Source organism: Vigna umbellata, chromosome 6, assembly GCF_029865625.1.
Source record: "Vigna umbellata cultivar VRB3 chromosome 6, Vumbellata_1.0, whole genome shotgun sequence".
NCBI lineage: Eukaryota > Viridiplantae > Streptophyta > Magnoliopsida > Fabales > Fabaceae > Vigna > Vigna umbellata.
In genome coordinates, this window is record NC_142170.1 from 10127597 (window position 1) to 10148507 (window position 20911).

The following is a 20911-nucleotide window of genomic DNA, read 5'->3' on the forward strand; positions in this document are numbered from 1 at the left end:
TATTATAAAAAGGTAAATTTTTGTCTTTTTTTAAAATATTAAATAAATATAAAAATTATGTATGTGAAACTATCTTTCTTGTGTTTAACTAAACTTGTCTTAATTTAGAGAAAAATAAATCAATCTAGTAAACTGACACGATCTCAGTGTTTAAATCTGATCCGATTTAATTTATTTAAATTGGTTCATATATGAGTTGATAACAAATTTCTATTAAAGTAATGGGTATATCTGAATATTATGACATTTCATTAAATTTGCTTTATATATTTTAAAATTTTAAAAAATACAAACCAATATTTAAATATGAGCAGGATAAGATTAATTTTGTTTAGAAGATAGATGAGATTGGGAGTAGACATGGTATTTCATCTGGTTTCTAGTGAAGATGGGTTTATGTTTCAACCTTACACTCAAGTTATATAAAACAGATTACACCTAAGTTAAATAAATAAATAAATAAATAAATATATATATATATATATATATATATATATATATATTATAATTGGAAAGTATTTTTAATTTTTCTTCATAAATAAATGTTAGGTTTAATACCTCTTTTGGTCCCTCGAAAGGGGGCAAATGTTCAATTCGGTCCTACCTTTTTTTAGAAGTTCAATGTGGTCCCAACTTTTGTAAAAAGTGTGCAATCAAGTCCTTTTTGGAAACGGCGTTGAGTTTTTAACGGAGCAGCTGACAGGGTGGACTGAAGTTAGCTACGTGGCTGTGTGTGGGTAATACGTGGCTGTGTGAGGGTGATACGTGGCTGTGAGAGGATAAACGTGTGTATATTACTGAAGTTAATAAATCAGAGGTTAGGGTTTGAATTGCAGAGAAATTGGTATTTGCGGTTTCTAATTTGCATTACGAAGTGGCATTGTCCTTTGCAATGCTCTTAACAAAATTGAAGTCCACTGCGATAGTGTTATCATTCCTGATGGGGCACCTCTGTCTACTTACCAATACTTCGAAAATGTAAGGAATTTTCTGGTAACTATGGAAGAAATGGGGCTTCCCACCTTTGAAGTGTCTGATATAGAACAGGTGCGCTAAGAAAGTTCATTACCTTTCATTACTTTAATAGACTCGAATCAGGCAATGCTGCATTACTATAATGCAATTGTATTCAACTTTAACATTTTGTTCTTCCATGTACAGGGAGGAAAATCTTCGAGGATAGTGAATTGTGTTTTAGCACTTAAGTCTTACAGTGAATGGAAACAGGGAGGAAAAAATGGGTCATGGAAATATGGTGGGAATCCAAAGCCACCTTTATGTGTACCCACTAGAACACCCTGGAACAGTTAGAAAGGGAAAAATCATTAAATTTATGAATTAAAAATTTGTATAAATCATGAAGCATTGTGAGGCAAGAATGCATATAGAGGAGGAAAAACATACCTGGCCGTCAGGGGGTAAGAAACAGCAGTAACCATTTCATGTATATCAGTCCAATCCACAACGACTACATTTCATAAAATTATCAAACATAAACCCTAACCTGATTTGCGGTTTCCAATTTGAGCTTCAGATTTGCGGTTTCCAATTCGCGCTTCAAATTTCAACACACTTCCTCCACGATGATAAATCCCAAATTACTAATTTCTCTGCAACTCAAACCCTAACCTCTGATTTCTTAACCTCAGTAATATTATCACGTTTACCCTCTCACAGCCACGTATCACCCTCTCACAGCCACGTATTACCCTCACACAGCCACATAGCTAACTTCAGTCCACCCTGTCAGCTGCTCCGTTAAAAAATCAACGCCGTTTCCAAAAAGGACTTGATTGCACATTTTTTACAAAAGTTGGAACCACATTGAACTTCTAAAAAAAGGTAGGACCGAATTGAACATTTACCCCCTTTTGAGGAACCAAAAGAGATATTAAACCTAAATGTTAGTAGTTAATATTATAAGATTCTCAATATATTATCTCGTATGAAGAACATTATATTCACTCCAAGAACATCGAGTGTTAAATATAAGAACAATCTGAATACGAATAATAGGAAGTCCAAATCTAAATTATGATAACCCTCTGAGATTTGTTTCCTCTATATATTGTTTTTCAACGTCACATCTGCCTAAACAAAAGTTAATAACAGCTTCTTTTACAGTTTGATCCACATCATGTAGCTTCTACAAATATATAAATTTGAACCGACATTGAAGTGTCCTTTGGTAGATTTTTCTGCTAAACCCTTCTGAGTGAAAAAAACAAACTTCATTTGACAGTACATTCGTACAAACCAGAATAGTTTCGTTAACAAACAAACTTGTCAAAAACAAAAACAAACAGCAAGGGGAAGCACTAACACAGGACTAACAACAAGGGTTTGTAGATACTCACAAATGAAATGTCCACAAGGGACAATAGACATCGTTTTCAATATTATGCCAAAATGAGTGTTTCTAACACAACTAATAACCAGCAAACCTCGATCAAGAATTTCCTTGTCACGAATGCTGCTGCAGAAACAGTTTGGTTTTGGTAATGGATACCTATGGCTTCCACTGTCTGCTAAGGTTTTGAAAGTGCTTGGAAAGATTTCTGGTTAGATCTTGCAGATGAGTGGTGCTTTGATTCAAAGATTTACTTCATGGAGCGTTGAAAAGGTGATGTGATGAAGAACCTAAGAACAACATATGGACCATGTACCAAAGTCACAAATATGTATTAACATGTTCATGATGAAATATACATATATATATATATATATATAATATTTTTAATTATAATATATTTAGCTTCTTTAAATTTATATGTATTTATAAATAAACTTTTGACATCCAAAAAGATCCGTGACTATTTCAAGTTATAAATTACAAGGACTTATATTTTAAGAAAGAAATCAAAATGGCAATTCTCTCATATATTTAAAAGTTTAAAACCGTTAATAAATTAAAGAAACTTTAAAATTCAAACAATTTTTATTTGTTCATGATGTGTGCTATTTTCTTGCATGAAATATTTCCTCTTGTTATTTCATTTATTGCGCATGAAATCTCAAAATTCTTTTTAGTGTAAAAAAAAGCCAAGTAGTATATTGCTTATCATCTTCAACTATAGGAATGATATTCATCGCAAATGTGTTTATATGTAGGAAGTCACTGTATCTGATCCAAATGTGTTATTATTTTTATTTATACTATATTTTTGTATCGTTTTATTTAGATATTAAAACATTTATTAGCAAATCATAGAGAAATAAATGAAGATATGAATTGAAATTTGAGCCAAAAATATATGTTGAATAAATTGGAGTTGTCAGTAAATTAAAGTGTGTTCTGGCGGCCGTGCCTGAAAATATTTTGTGCAGCTTTTGCAAACTTAATTATTTGGTTGGAAGGCAGTATTTGGTCGTTTTTGAGATTTACTGTTCCTCATTTTGAATTTTGTAAGAAAAGATAAACACGCTTTCATACCATTTATGTGTATCAGTCTTTGTCTTTTATATCAGTTGTCCACATGGATACTGCAATTCATGTCCTATGGTGTCTTTTCGTTTCTGTATTTAATTCATGGGATAAGAGCTTTGTGTTTTCGTTTCTGTAATTAATTTTAGTTTATATGATTTTATTATTTTATATCTTATGATGGTATGAGCCGTCATTAATATTAAACAAAATGTGATATTATTATGATGATTTTTGAGATGAGATATTGGATATATTTTATATTAATGATGAGTAACTAAATACATATAAAAAATTAAAATAATATCTTTAATCCAAAATATTAAGTTTTTTATTTGTATATTTTCTTATCTTATTCCTATTTATTTTCAATAATATAAATGGTGTAATAAATGTTCTTTTTTAAAAGTTATCTTCAGTTAAATAATGTAATAAACACCAATATATAAATTGTTTCGACAATTAATTTGCGTCTGATCCATAACGTGACAGTAAAAATGGGTAAAAACAAATTACATTATATCTATCAGATTTCTCTTATTTCGGGACCTACAATAGTCCGACGTAAAAATAACTTTTCTACATCAGATTATAACAGGTCTCACGTAATTTTTTATTAAATTTTAAAATCAACTTTAATCTCATTTTTCTTTACAATAAAAAACTATCGTAATGTAGGTCTTCTTCAGGCAAAATAAGGGTTTCCTCCATCTTTTGTGGTGGATTTCTCTGAGAGTAACTTTCTGTCTTGTTGCATTGAGGTTGGTTTATTAAACCTTTTGATTCCATTGTGATCGTCATTATTTTAAATATAGTCATGACTATATATAAATGACTTTCTTGATTTTGTTGAATGTATGCTGTACCTTTGATCATTTTCGTATGTACTAAATTGAAATTTTGATGATTGAAAACCATAAAATTAGTTTATTAATATACATTGAAGTTTATTAAATTTTAAAAATTGAAAAAAAAATAGTGAAAAATAATTAGTATATATTGCAACATTTTATTTTAATAATTTTAACATTATTATAGAATTTTACATATTCAATAAACAAAAACAATCCACAAAAGAATAGTTCACTTAAAGAAAAACATATAATAAATAGTATTATAATCATCTCAGTATAATTATAACACAAAAGATTATATACAAGAATCTTTATAATTAAGAAGTATTTAAACCATCACAAATATTTATAAAATATTAAAAATTAACTATGATTTCTATATCTCTTAAACATTGTTTTTCTCGATGAGTTTATGTTCCCACTACAACTTTATCCTCTACCCGCACTAATTAAGTAATCATTGCAAAAGAGAAAACACAAGAAAATATACAAACAAAACAAAAAGATAAGCTAAGTTTTACAAAGAAACGATCACAAGTTCATTCATACATAATAATTTCATTCTCAATTCAAATCAAAACTTAAACAGATTCATAACATTTAGACTTGATCATCAACATATATGTATTAAAGTCAGACTATGACAAATTTTGCACATATTGTAGTGGAACAGTTGGTCTCCCCCAAGCTACCACACAAGGTTAGCATGTCTACCACTTATGGCCAAAGAATCAAACCATAGACTAGCACCTCATGCTAGAATTTATTGAAGTGTTAGTATAACTTCCAACACTAAGTCTTTACCTTAGTATCATATTTGAAATAACACAATACACATCACATATTTATAAATCATCAACATATACAGTATCCACACCCATTTGATTAATCTGTATAAAACATTCTAAACAAATCAACATTTTTTAAAGTACAAAAAACTTAAAAGAAAACCCAAAACAGATTCCTCATACTAGACTACGTCAAGCGAGCAAATCACTAGCCTAGCGAATTAAAGGGTGTTGCTCCTCCACCACCACCCCTTCTCCCTCCATCTCCCCACAAATTTTTTTAATGGCAAAATTACCCTTTACTCCCTCATTATTGCTTTCTCCCAATTAATGACAATTTTTTTAATGACGTCAAGCGAGCAAGTCACTAGCCTAGCGAATTAAAAGAAATAAAAGCCCAAATCTACAATAGAGAAGTGACACTCAAAGTATTTGATTATTGACCTGGACTAGGATAGAACAACTAATTGATTATGCATATAGACATAGAGTTCATCATTAGTAATTTTAAATATTTGAACTTAATGCGAACTTTTAATAAAAATATCTAAAACATTATACTTTTCATTAATAAATCTATATTTGTCTCTAAGATGTTAGGACTTGTTAAATAGTAGTGTGATGCTAGAGTAGGAATAAAAAGTATATTGTTTAGTATTTTTATATTGTTTTGGTGTATGAAGTCTATCCTCGGCTAAGTCTTTATTTTCATCAATTTAATTGCATTTTAGATCTTAGAATTATTTTGTTAAAATAAATTATTTTCATCATTCAAATGTTTTTTTTCCTAAATTAGTAAATAATCATAATTTTTCATCACAACGCAAGTCTATATAGAAAAATGATATTTGAATTTATCCATTCTATTACATACGATTTGATATACTCTTCAATATCATAACAGTTAATTAGACCCTGAGTGAATCTAACTCAACTAGTCTTGAGGTGTGTCTTGACTCGACTAGTCTCAAGATGAGTTCAACTTGATTAAGTTTGAGATTAACCTAACTCAACTCAATCTGAGATGACGATGACTTAACTAGACCTAGTGTGGGCATAATCAGACTCAACTTAACATTGGTGTGGTTAAACTAAATCCAATGTAAAAATGATTCTATTAAACTTGGTATGAGTCTAATTGTATTCAATATAAAAAAAATTATGAATACTTGTGAATTTTCTGCATTATATATGACTTAAACTTAACGTAAAAAGAAAGATATATTATACAATTATCAAGTCTTTGTTTTCTTACTTTGTTTAGGATTTATATATTTCATTGTGTTTGAAAGTTTGTTAACACATCTGTGATTAGTCAATAAAGATATTTTAGATTTGGAAAGTTCTTTTTTATTGTCAATTTTTCTCTATAAAAAAGTTTTTCAAAACGTAAATTGTAATTATTAATTTAAATTTTACGAATTATAACTCGTATGTAGTAAACATAAACTGAAAATACAATTTCAGAATTTTAAAACTTAATGACATGTGCAATAAACAATTTACCACTGTACTATAGGATACCTAATCCACCAACGGTCGACCAATAACCCAGGCGATTCATAACGACATTCGACCACGTGTTGTCGACCACTAGGTGCCCGACTCGTAACGACATCTGACCATATGGTGTTGTCGACCACTTGGTGCTCGACAACCATATAAGTGATGTCGCGACATGAAGCATTCATACGACAAGTCGTCCACTTATGTTGGCACGCAGGATGAGTGATATACAGAACGCGATACCGCGGTCTAGCGGTTACAGGTAAACAGTTACGCTTATTGGCTAACAAGCGCCGCGAATCATGGAAGTACTTGACTAAATATCTGGCAGTTATAACTTATAGATAGCCAACTCCAGTAACCACCCGAGATCTCAGGTAAACGGTTTATTTTACTACTTTAAATACACACAGCATACCAGAAAAAAGGTACGTTTTTCCCTAAGAGAAAATTAGGAAAGATTTTCTTATTCTAACAACACCCCTGTTGACTTGAGCGTCGGAGTGCCTTTGCAGGTACCCAGCCCACCGTATTCCAAGGATAGAGCGTAGAAAGAGAGAGAGGAAGCATCATCAGCGAGATCACAAGGAGGAGCATTCTGGTCTTATTTGGTTTGTAGAAAGATGCGGTCTGAGTTAGAGAAGGTGCGCGCCCAGTTGAAAGAGCTCGCCGAGATCCATGCGGGCTGTGAGGCCAAGCAGAAGCATACTGAACAACTGCTGAAGGAGGGCGAGATATCGTTGAATAAGGCTCGAGAAGCTGGTGTGGCCCTTCAACAAGAACGTGATCAGATGGGCAGGGATTTGGATCAAGCGAAGAACTCAATGTTGCTAGTGGCCCGAGAGAGAAACGCACTGAAGGTAGAAATCTTTGAAAAAAATGAGTTGATCGAGGAGTTGAAGGATGCAATCATGGACGAACATAAGAAAGGATTCAGGAAGGCCTTGAGGCAAGTCGAGCACTTGCTTCAAGTATCAACCAAGGGAACCGAATTTGACGTCCGCAAAGATGTATATGAGGGTCAGCTGAAACCCTTGAAGGAAATCCCCGAAGACGCTATCTTGGAGGGTGAAGAGGATGAAGAGGGGGTTGTGACTGAGGAACCCGTGGAAACAGCTGCTGTGGATGAGGCAGCTGCCGAGACGGTTCAGGATGTTGCGGGTGTCCCCACCAACATTGTAATAGATTAGGTGTTTATGAATATTGAAATGTATATATAAATACCTACGTATGTTTGGGTGTGAATTTGGAAATGTAGAACTCTTTGAAATGTAGGACTTTTGGAATATGTTGAATATCTGTGAATATTGAGCGTTTATCTTTGCTGATTTTGCGCTTTGTTAGCCACAAAGGCCGTTAAATATCTATCGACGTCGAATGTGTCGTTCACGCTGTGTATGGCCGTCGAGAGCGAGTGTCTCGTAGGGGATTACTGGGTATCCCAAGTGGACTGGGTGTTCAAGGGTGAACATCTACCAGAGGGAGTGTATCCCAAGTGGACTGGGTGTTCAAGGGTGAACATCTACCAGAGGGAGTGTATCCCAAGTTGACTGGGTGTTCAAGGGTGAACATCTACCAGTGATGTATTTGTGTGTGGAAGTGTCTGAGACGATGACCCTGGGACTTGACATTGGAGATATGACAAATGACACTAAGTAGAATCATAATGAAATGTACTTGTTATTCGAAATAAAATTTAATAATGTTTGAAAAGAACGCACAAAAAATGAATGTTAACTGAAGTAATATTTGAGGTGAGTGGCATTCCAGGTATTGGGTACCGGTTGTCCATCGAGATGCTGGAGGCGATATGCACCGTTCGACAGGTCTTCTATGATTCGGAATGGTCCCTCCCAGTTGGCGGCGAGCTTGCCGTGTGCTCGGTCCTTTCTGGCCTCTCCTCGCTTTCGCCATACCAGATCGCCAGCTTTGAAGGCTCTGGGTTTCACCTTGGTGTTGTAACGGCGAGATAGCATTCGCTTCTGTGCCTCTGCACGTATGGTGGCGATCTCTCGACGTTCAGGAAGGATATCAAGATTCAGCCGCAACTATTCCTCATTCAGTGACATATCAGTGATGTCGCGTCTTAAGGAAGGCTCGCCAACTTCGACGGGTAGCATGGCATCGGTGCCGTAAGTCAGGTTGAATGGCGTGTCACCAGTAGATCCGTGAGGAGTGCATCTATATGCCCACAGAACTTCTGGCAGTTCCTCCACCCATAACCCTTTGGCGTCCCCGAGTCGCTTCTTTAGTTCTGTCAGTACGGCTTTGTTGGCGGCCTCCGCTTGGCCGTTTGTTTGGGGATGCTCGACGGATGAGGTGACATGTTTGATGCCCAAATTGCTAAGGAAATCTTCTAACTTGCGCTCGATGAATTGTCGACCGTTGTCAGTAATGATCTTGTGAGGGAGACCGAATCGACAGATGAGATGCCAAATAAATTTCTGCACTCGTTGGGCACTGATAGTAGACAACGGCTCGGCCTCTATCCATTTCGTGAAGTAATCGACTGCCACGAGTAGAAACTTGTTTTGGGCCTTAGCGATCGGTAGTGGTCCAAGTATGTCGAGACCCCACTGAGCGAATGGCCAAGGAGAGACAATGTTGTGCAAATCTTCGGGAGGCGCGCGGATGTCGTGACCATGGGCCTGACAGGAGATACATTTCTTGACAAATGTTTCGCAATCGCGGTCTAGTGTAGGCCAGTAATATCCGGCGCGGAGTACACGCGCTCTTAGTGCTCTCTTGCCCGAGTGAAATCCGCATATCCCGGTGTGCAACTCGCGCAGTACATAGTCGGCTTCGTCCTCTGATAAGCATTTCAACAGAGGAGTGCTATGGCCGCGACGGTATAGGTCGTCACCTATACATACAAAACGTGCAATACGTTTGGAATCTGCTACCGTAATGCTATCTCCTTTATCCTGCCTCTCCATGAGAGCTTTGACGTTTTGTCGCCAGTCTGCCGCGGGTGTCGACACATTGGTGACGAAAGCTTCCACCACAGGACGGTCGACCGTCATTCTAATGATGGAAGACAACTGTGCTCGCTCTTTAGAGTGAGTTAACTTAGATAAAAGATCTGCTCTTGTATTTTGCTCTCTGGGTACATGAGTGACGCTAACCTTGACGAATTGTTGAAGTAAGGTTTGGACTTTGTGGAAATAGCGCAGAAGTTGATTATCCTTGACTTGATAGGTTCCGTCCACGTGGCTGACTACTAACTTTGAATCCATCCGACACTCTAAATGATCAATTGAGAATTCTCTGGCCAAGGATAGGCCGGCAATCAAGGCTTCATATTCGGCCTGGTTATTGCTAGTTGGAAATTTGAATATGATGGCTTGCTCTATGACCAAACCATCAGGGCCTTCTAGTACGATCCCGGCTCCTCCTCCCCTTTTGTCGGAGGAACCATCTACACTGAGTAGCCACGGGGTAGGGGAGTCCTCAGATGTATGTATTAACTCAGCTGTGAAGTCGGCCAAATGTTGACCCTTGACGGATCCTCGGGGCTCGTAACGGAGTCCGAACTCGGACAGTTCCACGGACCAGGCGACCATCCGCCCTGCCAAGTCTGGTTTACGGAGGATCTTGGCTACGGGGTGATCTGTGCGGACTACCACTTGATGGCTCTGGAAATATGGTCGAAGTCGACGAGAAGCTGTGATGAGGGCTAAGGCAAGTTTCTCAATTCGGGAATATCGCTCCTCAGCCCCTTGTAATGTACGACTGATGAAATATATCAATTTAAGGGAGGGCGCTTCCTGTATTAAGGCGGCACTAACAGCATGCTGTGAAGCTGCAATATACAGCTACAAGTCGGACCCATCGTCTGGTCGGGCCATAATGGGAGGACTCGTTAGGATGTGTTTGACAGTGTTGAATGCTGTCTCACAGGCGTCGTCCCAGTGTTGAGTGGTACCCTTTTTCAAATTCCGCAGGATGGGCTTGATGTGCTCAGCTAGCTTTGGAATGAATCGAGATAGGGCGGTGAGTCGACCTACCAGACGTTGGACCTCCCTTAAGGTTTTTGGAGCAGGCATGTCGAGGACTGCTTTGCACTTGTCCGGATTAGCTTCAATACCTCGACGAGTAAGCATGAAGCCTAAGAACTTTCCTGCGGGGACGCCAAAAGTACACTTGGAAGGATTGAGGCGCATGCTATACCGTCGGAGTTGGCCAAAAACTTCTTTCAAATCTTGCAGGTGTTGCTCCATGGAATTGCTCCGAATAACCATGTCATCGACATATACGTCCATGCATCGTCCTATCTGATGATGGAAGACTTTGTCCATGAGGCGTTGGTAAGTGGCCCCGGCATTCTTCAACCCAAACGGCATTACTTCATAGCAGTAATTAGCGCGTTCGGTGATGAAGGCTGTCATGTCTTGATCGGGCTTGTACATTGGGATCTGGTTGTATCCTGAGTAAGCGTCGAGAAAACTCAATACGACATGACCCGAGGCTCCGTCGACCAGGCGATCGATGCTGGGCAGGGGATACGAGTCTTTGGGACAAGCTTTGTTAAGATCAGTGAAGTCGACACACATTCTCCACTGACCGTTGGATTTTTTGACCATAACTACGTTCGACAACCACGTAGTGTACGTTAGTTCTCTGATGAACTGGGCGTTCATCAACTTCTCGACCTCAACCTGGACAGCCCGGCGTTTTTCTTCTCCGAACCTTCGTTTCTTCTGGGCGACCGGTCGAGCCTCCCGGAAGATCGACAATTTGTGCGCCATAACCCCTGGATGGATTCCTGGCATGTCGGCGGCCGTCCATGCAAATAAATCTGCATTATGTCGTAGTATATGGCTTAAATCGTGTTCTTCGCTTGATGTGAGGTCGCCACCAATGTTGGTGGATTTAGACGCGTCAGTGGTAAGGGATAAGAGTTTGACTTCGCCTTGTGGATGAAGACGCTCGTCTGCATCGGTCCGGGGGTCTAAGTCGATTGCAGCTGTCTCGGCTCCTTTCGCCCTTCTAGGTGGAACGAAGGGGGTGACTTTTAGCCCGGCCACATAACACTGTCGGGCTGTTCGTTGATCTGCCCGCACGGTGCAAATGGTACCATGCTCTGTCGGGAACTTCATGGTGAGGTGGGGAGTGGAGACAATTGCCCCAAATGCATTTAGGCAAGGTCGTCCTAGCAGGGCATTGTACGACGCATTTGCTTCGACCAGCAGGAATCGAACTCTAAGCTCAGGTGCCTCTCGACTTGTTCCGAGCCGAGTGCGCAGGTCAAGGTATCCCCTTGTGTCTACTCTTTCTCCAGAGAATCCTACAATTTGTTCGTTAAACGGGGCTATGAGATCCTCCGACAGGTCCATTTTCTGAAAGGTGGACCAATACAGAATATTGACCGAGCTTCCCTGATCGACGAGGACTTTGCTGACATCATATCGAGCTATGTTAGCTGTGATGACCATAGGATCATCATGATCAGGGTCGGGCGCGTGGAAGTCCGCCTGCGTGAAAGTAATGTCGGGAATCGACCTAGATTGTCGTTCGACCATATGAACGGACTTCAACTGTCTCAAATGTCGCTTCCTTGCTGAAGCTGACACACCTCCTCCTGCGAAGCCGCCAAATATGGTATCAATGCGGCCTCGGACTGAGCGTTCTCTATCCGTCCGTCTAGGCGGACTGCGCGTTCGACGGCGGTGTCGATCCTCTCTAGGGGGTGATCGCTGGGGGCTTCGTCTAGGAGGATCTCTTCGGTGAGGTGTTGCGGCTCTTGTGGAAATTCTATCCTTGACATAATTCTGGAGATATCCTGCTCGGATGAGTCGTTCTAGTTCGTCTTTCACCATGTTGCATTCTTCCGTGTCGTGTCCATGGTTCATATGGAACCGGCAGGTTTTACTATTATCCGCGTTCTTTGGGGTAGCCTTTCGCCGTACGGTTAAGAGTTCGGCGTGCAAGGCCTCTTCGAGCACTCTTGCTCTCGGGGCATTGAGGGTCGTGTAATGATCATATTTGGATGTCCACCCCGACTCTTTTCGGGGTGCGCGATCTGACTTGTAGTCGTTTGTCGATCGCTTGGTCGGTTTCTTTGCCTCGTGGTTGGAAGTATCCGGTTGCTGTTTTCTCCTAGAGTTCCGGAGATCCTCGATGCGGATGAATTTAGCAATTGTGGATTGCAGTTCCTCCATAGTTGCCGGAGGGTCAGCGTACAATTGTTCCGCAAAGTACCCTGGTCTCAAACATGACGGCAGGTTGTTGATGATAAATGTGTGACTGATATCTTTCACGCGTCGGGCTGTTTCAGTGTACCGTTGCATGAAAGCTTTCAAGGATTCGTCCTTTTCTTGCTTGGTGTGCACAAGTTCTGCCGCAGTCATCGCCGGTTTCTTATTGGTCGCGTACTGCTTTCTGAAGAGGGATTCGATTGTAGCGAAACAATCTACGGAATGACGTGGAAGAGTGTGGAACCACTCCAAGGCCTCGTCCTTAAGGGATAAGGAGAAGGCTCTGCAAATGACAGGGTCACTATCTGTGTAGAACGCCATGGCGTCTATAAAGTTGCGCAGGTGATTGTCGGGATCGGCGGAGCCGTCGTAGCGTTCTAACACTGGGGGAGGTTTATCTGGCATGGGCGCTTGCATGATGGCTTCCGTGAACGGAAGTAAGTTGGTGAGGCGTATGGAAGTAGGCCCTTTCTTATCCCCGCCAAAAGGATCAGATGGTCCCCAATGGTGACTCTCTTCATTATTATTCTGTCTGTTCGAGGCAGACAATTCTGGCGGCGGGCGTTGCGCCCTCAGTGCTGCCAGCTCCTCTGCCTGTTTGCGTTGGATTTCTTGCTGTTCCTTTATGGTTTGTTCTTGTGCTTCTATCTGCGCCTGCAGCTGCTTGATCAAATCCTCCATTGTTCTGGTGGTCGTTGTTGGGATTGTAAATCTGGGCCCCACGGTGGGCGCCAAAATGTTTCAGTACAGATATGGAGACCGAAATACAAACCAAATAAGACCAGAATGCTCCTCCTTGTGATCTCGCTGATGATGCTTCCTCTCTCTCTTTCTACGCTCTATCCTTGGAATACGGTGGGCTGGGTACCTGCAAAGGCACTCCGACGCTCAAGTCAACAGGGGTGTTGTTAGAATAAGAAAATCTTTCTTAATTTTCTCTTAGGGAAAAACGTACCTTTTTTCTGGTATGCTGTGTGTATTTAAAGTAGTAAAATAAACCGTTTACCTGAGATCTCGGGTGGTTACTGGAGTTGGCTATCTATAAGTTATAACTGCCAGATATTTAGTCAAGTACTTCCATGATTCGCGGCGCTTGTTAGCCAATAAGCGTAACTGTTTACCTGTAACCGCTAGACCGCGGTATCGCGTTCTGTATATCACTCATCCTGCGTGCCAACATAAGTGGACGACTTGTCGTATGAATGCTTCATGTCGCGACATCACTTATATGGTTGTCGAGCACCAAGTGGTCGACAACACCATATGGTCAGATGTCGTTACGAGTCGGGCACCTAGTGGTCGACAACACGTGGTCGAATGTCGTTATGAATCGCCTGGGTTATTGGTCGACCGTTGGTGGATTAGGTATCCTATAGTACAACCACACTTATCCAATTTATAAAAGAAAAATATTAATTCGATTTTTAACCAAATTAAAAAAATGAAATGCTGAAATTAAATTAGGGAAAAAAAACTAATTTGTAAAAACCTAGCATTAAAAAGAAAACAAAATAATGTTAGATTTAGATATATTTTGTACCTAATTACTGTTTGTAAAATTCTTTGATTTATTTCGACACCAATTTTTTTTATTAATTACCACTTGAAATTTTATCAAACATTGAAATTTTCTTGCTAATGACCTTTAAAAAGTTTACATGCTTTGAAAATAAAGTTGAATATTTAGAGAACACTTACAATTTCCATTTGAAATTTAAAAATGATAGTAACAAACGGCTCTTAAATTTCATTTAGACATCTATACAAAACTCTGAAACTTATTTATTACGCTACCCTACAAAGAAAATTACATGGAACCGTGTAAACATGAAATTACTGAAATCCTAAAGATATACGTAAAGGAATTTTATTTTTACATGTAATTTTGTCATACATATAATTTTCTTCTGTAACAGAAGGCAGAACAAACAAATCTTATATGTAAAAATTACTAGTGTATGTATGTATTTAACCACCCTCACAATGCAAAACAGTGTAACTCTACGAGATTTGCATCCACTAGCTAGAACTCGGTGGTTGATTTGTTGGTGTTTTGGTTGTTATTAAGGAAATGAAGCAACACGGTACTCTTGCACCTGGGGCATTTGGGGTTGGGATCATCCTTTGTAAACAAAACATACATGAGGCATCGAAGGCAACCTACGAGGAGCATGGATCTTATCTCTTCATTAGTCTCGGAAGACACGCATGACTCAGGGTCCGACGAATACAAACACAATGATGATGATGATGACGGGTTGGCTAATGATGAGTTTGCTGTTGTTGGTGGGGACAAGCTCAGCTCAAATTCCACCTTAGCACTCCTTCCTCTTTCATTACTCATCTCTGTCCTTTCTTAAGAAAGAAATTTCCAAACAGATCATACATACGATGTTATAACAACAAAGAAGTGTAAGAGATAAATGTTTTATACATATGAAACAAGTACAATGAAGTTCTAGATTCACTTACAATAAGATAATTAAAGTAAATTGGGAGATGATGATGATGAGTCTGAAATAATGATTGAAAAGAACCACAGGACAAGCCCTGAAGAATCAGACAGCTAGGTTTACTGTGTTTGATATAACATGGCCAAAACAGCCATGCACATGTATATATAGCAGCGGCAAAAGGGTTATTTAGTTTGCTTTTTCTAAGTGAAAGTGATCATTATATGGAGAATTTCAAGAGCAAGGAAGCAGCGAGGAAAAGAGGATGATGTATTTGACCTTAAATGTCAAATTTAATTATTGTGGTTAGTGAAGGAGCCAACCATAAGATAGAAAATAACAACAACGAAGATTGCAGGAACATGAAAAGGATTAAAAACAGCACTGATATATCATGTGAATTCAATTGAATTTGGCTGCGAAAGATACTATTCCATTGATGTGAAAGCTGCATGTTTATCCAGTTGCTATTCCTCCTTCTTTGTTATAATTTAACACACCAGAAAAAGGGATTTCTTACACGCGTGTTTGAGTATACATTGAAAAGTCTCCGATCCGTATTTATTCATTTCATTGAATATCGATCGGTTTGAGCACATTGAATAAGAAAAGCTGTTTGGTCCATACAATCAGGATATTTTCGTTTGGTGAAGCCAATTGGATTCATAAATTGCCAAATTTGACTATTCCATGCGTATAGTTGAACAGTTGAACAAACTATAAATTATCGTCAAATCAAATTTCAATATTAAATGTTAACTCAATCACGATCTTCTCTCTTAGATTGTATTTTTTTTTTCGAAAAGATTTTCATAGGAAGCAGTTTTTTCGAGTCGACTGTTATAAATCATTCAAACCTGAAAATACAAGTTAATTGATCCATGAATTCATTCTAATGTGTACGAAGGATATTTTAAATAATTTTTCAAGTAAATAATAGAGAGAAAAAATAGAAAAATTTCTTTATAAACTAGAATTATCCTCGGTGCAAGATAAGTTTAAGTTTGATTCTATTTTTTCCAATGGGAATGAGAACACAGGTCTAGTTTTAAGACTAATAATTAATAAACTTTGTCACAATTAGAGCACTATAAAAGCTATAATTTTACTTTTGATTTGGTTGAATGGTTACAATTATGGTACAGACAACTTTCTCCACTGTGTGGTTCAACGATGGGGTATTGATGGTATAAATGCTGCTGTATTGTGGTGTGCAGGCTGCATGCAATGTGTGGGAGCTGTCAGGTTACAAACAGTTACAGTAACGTCTAGGTCTCATTTGCAGTTCATATTCTCTATTGAGTTTTTAGTCTAATGCTATTATTTATTGGTTGAACTATGATTTTACACACCTCATTTTTCAAACTATCCCTTTATAATATTTATCATATCATTCTGACTTTTAAGTCTCAAAGAAGTACTTACCGTTCAAATTTCTAACTATTCTTACTTTTCAAAAAACTTGTATTAACTCTGCAGATAAGGTTGTGAAAAAGCTATGCTTAGTATATAGCAGTAATTGAGATAGAGGTTAACTTTTTCTTCTATCTTATGTTTCCATATGAATCTTTTAATGATCAACTACTGCTACGTACCCAACATAAATATTGCTGTCAGTTTTCGACTACTCCATCTGTCCGAATTCGTAGACCATTTATAGATTGGTTGGTGTGGCACTTGATGCCTCTTATTTTGGTCTTTGTCCTGATCTCTTTAATTGTAATGGCCTCATGGTGTTTCATCTTCGCACCCTTTCTGCTGTCCTTCTCCTTCCTCTCCTAAGCAAATATATTTACCATAACACTGTTTATTTGACTAAGTATTTGCAAATTTCATTTAGATGATGTTCATTAGTTACCATTAAAATTGTGTTGGAAAATCTGCAGTTTATGTCAGAAGACTTTTCTGAATATAAAAGCAAGCTCATGTCAATGAATACAAGATTTTGTAGCAAACATTGTATCTTTGACCCAAAAAACACTTTATAGTATGTGGTCTGTCTAATCAGTAGAATATGATTAAGTCAATGTTAATCGTAAATTTATTTTAAAATTTATAAATATAAGTTTAAAGATAAAAAGTTAAGTGATAACATTTATAATAAATTTAAGATTTTATTGTATTCATCAAAGGATTATAATACTGACTTAAACATTGAAATATCTTTAAATATGTCGAAAAACTAAATATTAAGGAGTTAGAAGTAACCGAAGCTGAATAAATAAACACAGAGATAGTTGGATATAAAGAATCTAATCACGGGAGATTTCTCTCTTTTGGTGCAGATTAATTACCTTCGTGTGATTAAGCGTTTTCCTAATTTTTAATCAGTAAAATGAAACCATAGTTATTTTTCGTGGGAAAACTCATACCATTAAAAACTGTTGATAACAAAAATATAAAGAATCTTTAAAAATCTCAAAGCAAATTATAGTTTGAAACTTGAACTGGTCGTTATAATAGCTTGGAACAAGTAGAACATTAAGAAAAAAACAGCTAAGCCAAGAAAAGTTAAAAGCATGAAGTCTTAAGAAAGTATACTCAGTTGTTATAAATAATGTCAGATACGTCTCTTTGTCAAACTAATAGAAATCGTTGAGTTTTATTTACTTTGTTTGTTCACACTGTTCTCTGTATTTCAACTAACGTTTGGAAGATTATAACTTGTACAAAGGTAGTTGAATGTTTGACTTTTTAAAATGTAATAAAAAAAATAACAATTCACGTACATTTACATTTATTTGATAGATATTATAAAAATAAAATAACAATAAAAAAAGTAAACTTTTATACTTTTCCTAAAAGAAAAAAAATAATTTAAATAAATATAAAAATTTATGTATGTCAAAATATAATTTTTTTAATAAAAAAACAACTTTGTTATAGTTTTTATGAAATTGGTCTGCATTGCAATTTCTCACTGTAAATATGTAAATACGTTATCTTACCATTACATTGCTCTTTCCTTAAAACTTTCATTTATGTTATCTTAATAGGTTTGAAGATTCAAGCTGGGAAGAAAATCTCTCACTATTCAATGCAGTCACTGTCATCATTATCATATGTTCTGTTTTGTACAATCTTTTGTTAGAGGATTGCCAATTGGGTTTTCCTGGCCCAACCCAGCCCGTTTATAAATACCAGAAAAATACTAGACCAAATAGATCTGATTATTTTTGGGCCTACATTTTCTGGAATTAACCTAACCCATCATGGTATACTAATTAACTGATGGTTGTCCTTCAACAAGTAGACATAAACATAATGTTAATAACCATAAATGAGATAAAAAAAAATTCAAAATAATTAAACATCAAAGTACACACATGTATCACTCCAAAATTTCAAGAAGTAGGGTGCTTCTTATAACCATTTCTCCTTATGTGTTATTTATTTTACTTTTAATATAATCAACACAAATATTAATTAGATCAATAAAATTTACATTTAAGAGAATTTTATTCTTTATTAATACTTCCATTATTTCTATAGAAGCCGGAACATTTATCTCACAAGAAAGTCAAACATTCATATATTAAGTTGTATTTTGTGTCGATATTATGATGGAGAGTCGTAAGTCTTTCAAAATATAAAATATCCATTTTAGATTCATATAAATCATTGCAATAAAAGAAAATATTAATATCAAAGAGATAGTCATGTTTAAATAAATTGAAATACAAATTTTCAAAATAAAAATCATACTCATTAATATCAAATTTAAATAATGAAACTAAATTTTTAGATAAACTGAGTACATAAAGAGTACAATTTAAATGATATGTCATATCAAGGATTTGAAAGCATTCTCCAATCACCTCATTAACTTTTCATGATTTTCTCTTTTGGGCAAAACTATCTTAATATTATTTTACAATAATTATTCTCATGAACATTAAATTGAGTTTCTTAGATATTTGTTAAACTGTATAATAAATTTTCTCTTTATTACTACTAAAGTCCATAATAACAAGAAATTTCTCTTGTAATATTAACAGATCAAAATCTATGATATCAAGAGAAAAAAAATCCATTACAAAACTTAGCAAAAAAGCATGAAAATTTCTAAAGTGAATTAAGAATTAATATATAAGTGATAATTAATGGGAAAGCAAATAAACTTAAAGGTTAGATAATTATGATACATTTATTTCATACAGTGCTTACAAATGTGAATAGCTATTAACTGTACAAAGCTTTCTCCAAAATTTCAGGCACATGTAAGTAATAAATAAGAATTATTTTTGTCATATGACCATTTCTATTTTGTCGACATTTAAGAATATTTAAAACTTGACACGTAGGTTTAAAAAGGAGAGACATGGAATCCAAAAGCACACGCTGATTCTTTCCAATTATATTATTATACCAAACTTTCAGACTCAGCAGATGAACTGGTAATGCAAAATAAATTAAATGAGCAAAGTACAAGAACTTTTGATGGTCCCTAACGTGAGTTTCAAGAAATTCGAAATCAATTCTTTTTTCCATACACGTAATACGAGAACATTTATAATGACAACAAGAAGTAAAACCTATAAATTTCATAATTAATTAAACATCTTCAATGCAAAAATATCATATAGTAAAGGATATTTAATTTGAGATAAAGAGACTAGTTAAAATGATGAGAATACAAATTATTTTTCATTTTATAAAAGTTATAAATGCTAATAAAAAAGATAATAGAAGTGTTAATCTTATAAACTTTCGAGAAAATCTTAGAAATAATATATCATATTTGGGTTTGAACTATGAAATTTACACTTAAATTCAGCAATAAGTTAAAATTCATCAATGAAACCTTACAAGAATCTTTGATTATTGGCCATCTACATTGAGTAATTAATAATTGTGTTTTATTTACTGTATTTTTTGTAAATAATATTATTCAATTAATATTAGAAATAATAAGAAAACAATACGAACGTGGATATAAATATATTCATTCTCTAGATGAAATGAAAACTTCATACTCATTAAATATAAAGCTTATAATATATATATATATATATATATATATATATATATATATATATATATATATATATATATATATAGGTTTAATAGCCAATTTAGTCCTCACTTTAGTTGAAAAATCTCAATTTAGTCCCTCGTTATAAAAGTGTTTTGAATTAGTCCTAACTTTTAAAATAGTGGGTCAGATTAGTCCTTTCTGTTAAATATAAGTTAACAAAATTAATGGATGATGATGTGACACAACTTAAAGCTAACGAGGGACCAATCTAACACATCAGCTTTAAGTTGTGTCACATCATCATCCATTAATTTCGTTAACTTATATTTAACGAAAGAGACCAATCTGACCCACTATTTTAAAAGTTAGGACTAATGTAAAACACTTTTATAACGAGGAACTAAATTGAGATTTTTCAACCAAAGTGGGGACTAAATTGGCTATTAAACCTATATATATATATATATATATATATATATATATATATATATATATATATATATATATATATATATATAATATTACTTCATAAATGATAAGATATAGTTAAACACCATCCACCCATCCGTGCCACCCTCCTTTTTTACACTGAAAATTGATGCCTTAGTAAACTTAGTTTTGTGAATGCGCAAAAGAAAATTGTTAATTTTGTCTATCATAGGCTTGAATCTAAAATCATGTCATTTTAAGGATACTCTATAATGAAACTGT

At 36.0% G+C, this 20911-nt stretch overlaps 1 protein-coding gene and 1 pseudogene across 3 annotated transcripts; both read right to left on the bottom strand.

Annotated features, from left to right (window-relative positions):
- Window positions 1–8620: 8620 nt before the first annotated feature.
- On the bottom strand, window positions 8621–13450 carry LOC148196772 (uncharacterized). Its single transcript, XM_088093509.1, has 2 exons — window positions 10471–13450; window positions 8621–10374 (listed from the first exon to the last, which is right to left on the bottom strand). The coding sequence occupies exons 1-2, from the start codon at window positions 13448–13450 to the stop codon at window positions 8621–8623; spliced, it is 4734 nt and encodes a 1577-aa protein (XP_087949635.1).
- Window positions 13451–14490: 1040 nt separating this feature from the next.
- On the bottom strand, window positions 14491–15650 carry LOC148196773 (protein GL2-INTERACTING REPRESSOR 1 pseudogene; annotated as a pseudogene). Of its 2 annotated transcripts, none has more exons than XR_015780408.1 (2): window positions 15242–15650; window positions 14491–15120 (listed from the first exon to the last, which is right to left on the bottom strand). The product of XR_015780408.1 is annotated as a protein GL2-INTERACTING REPRESSOR 1 pseudogene, transcript variant X2 (transcript). The 2 variants fall into 2 exon arrangements; XR_015780407.1 differs by having other exon boundaries at window positions 14491–15124; window positions 15242–15636.
- Window positions 15651–20911: the final 5261 nt, after the last annotated feature.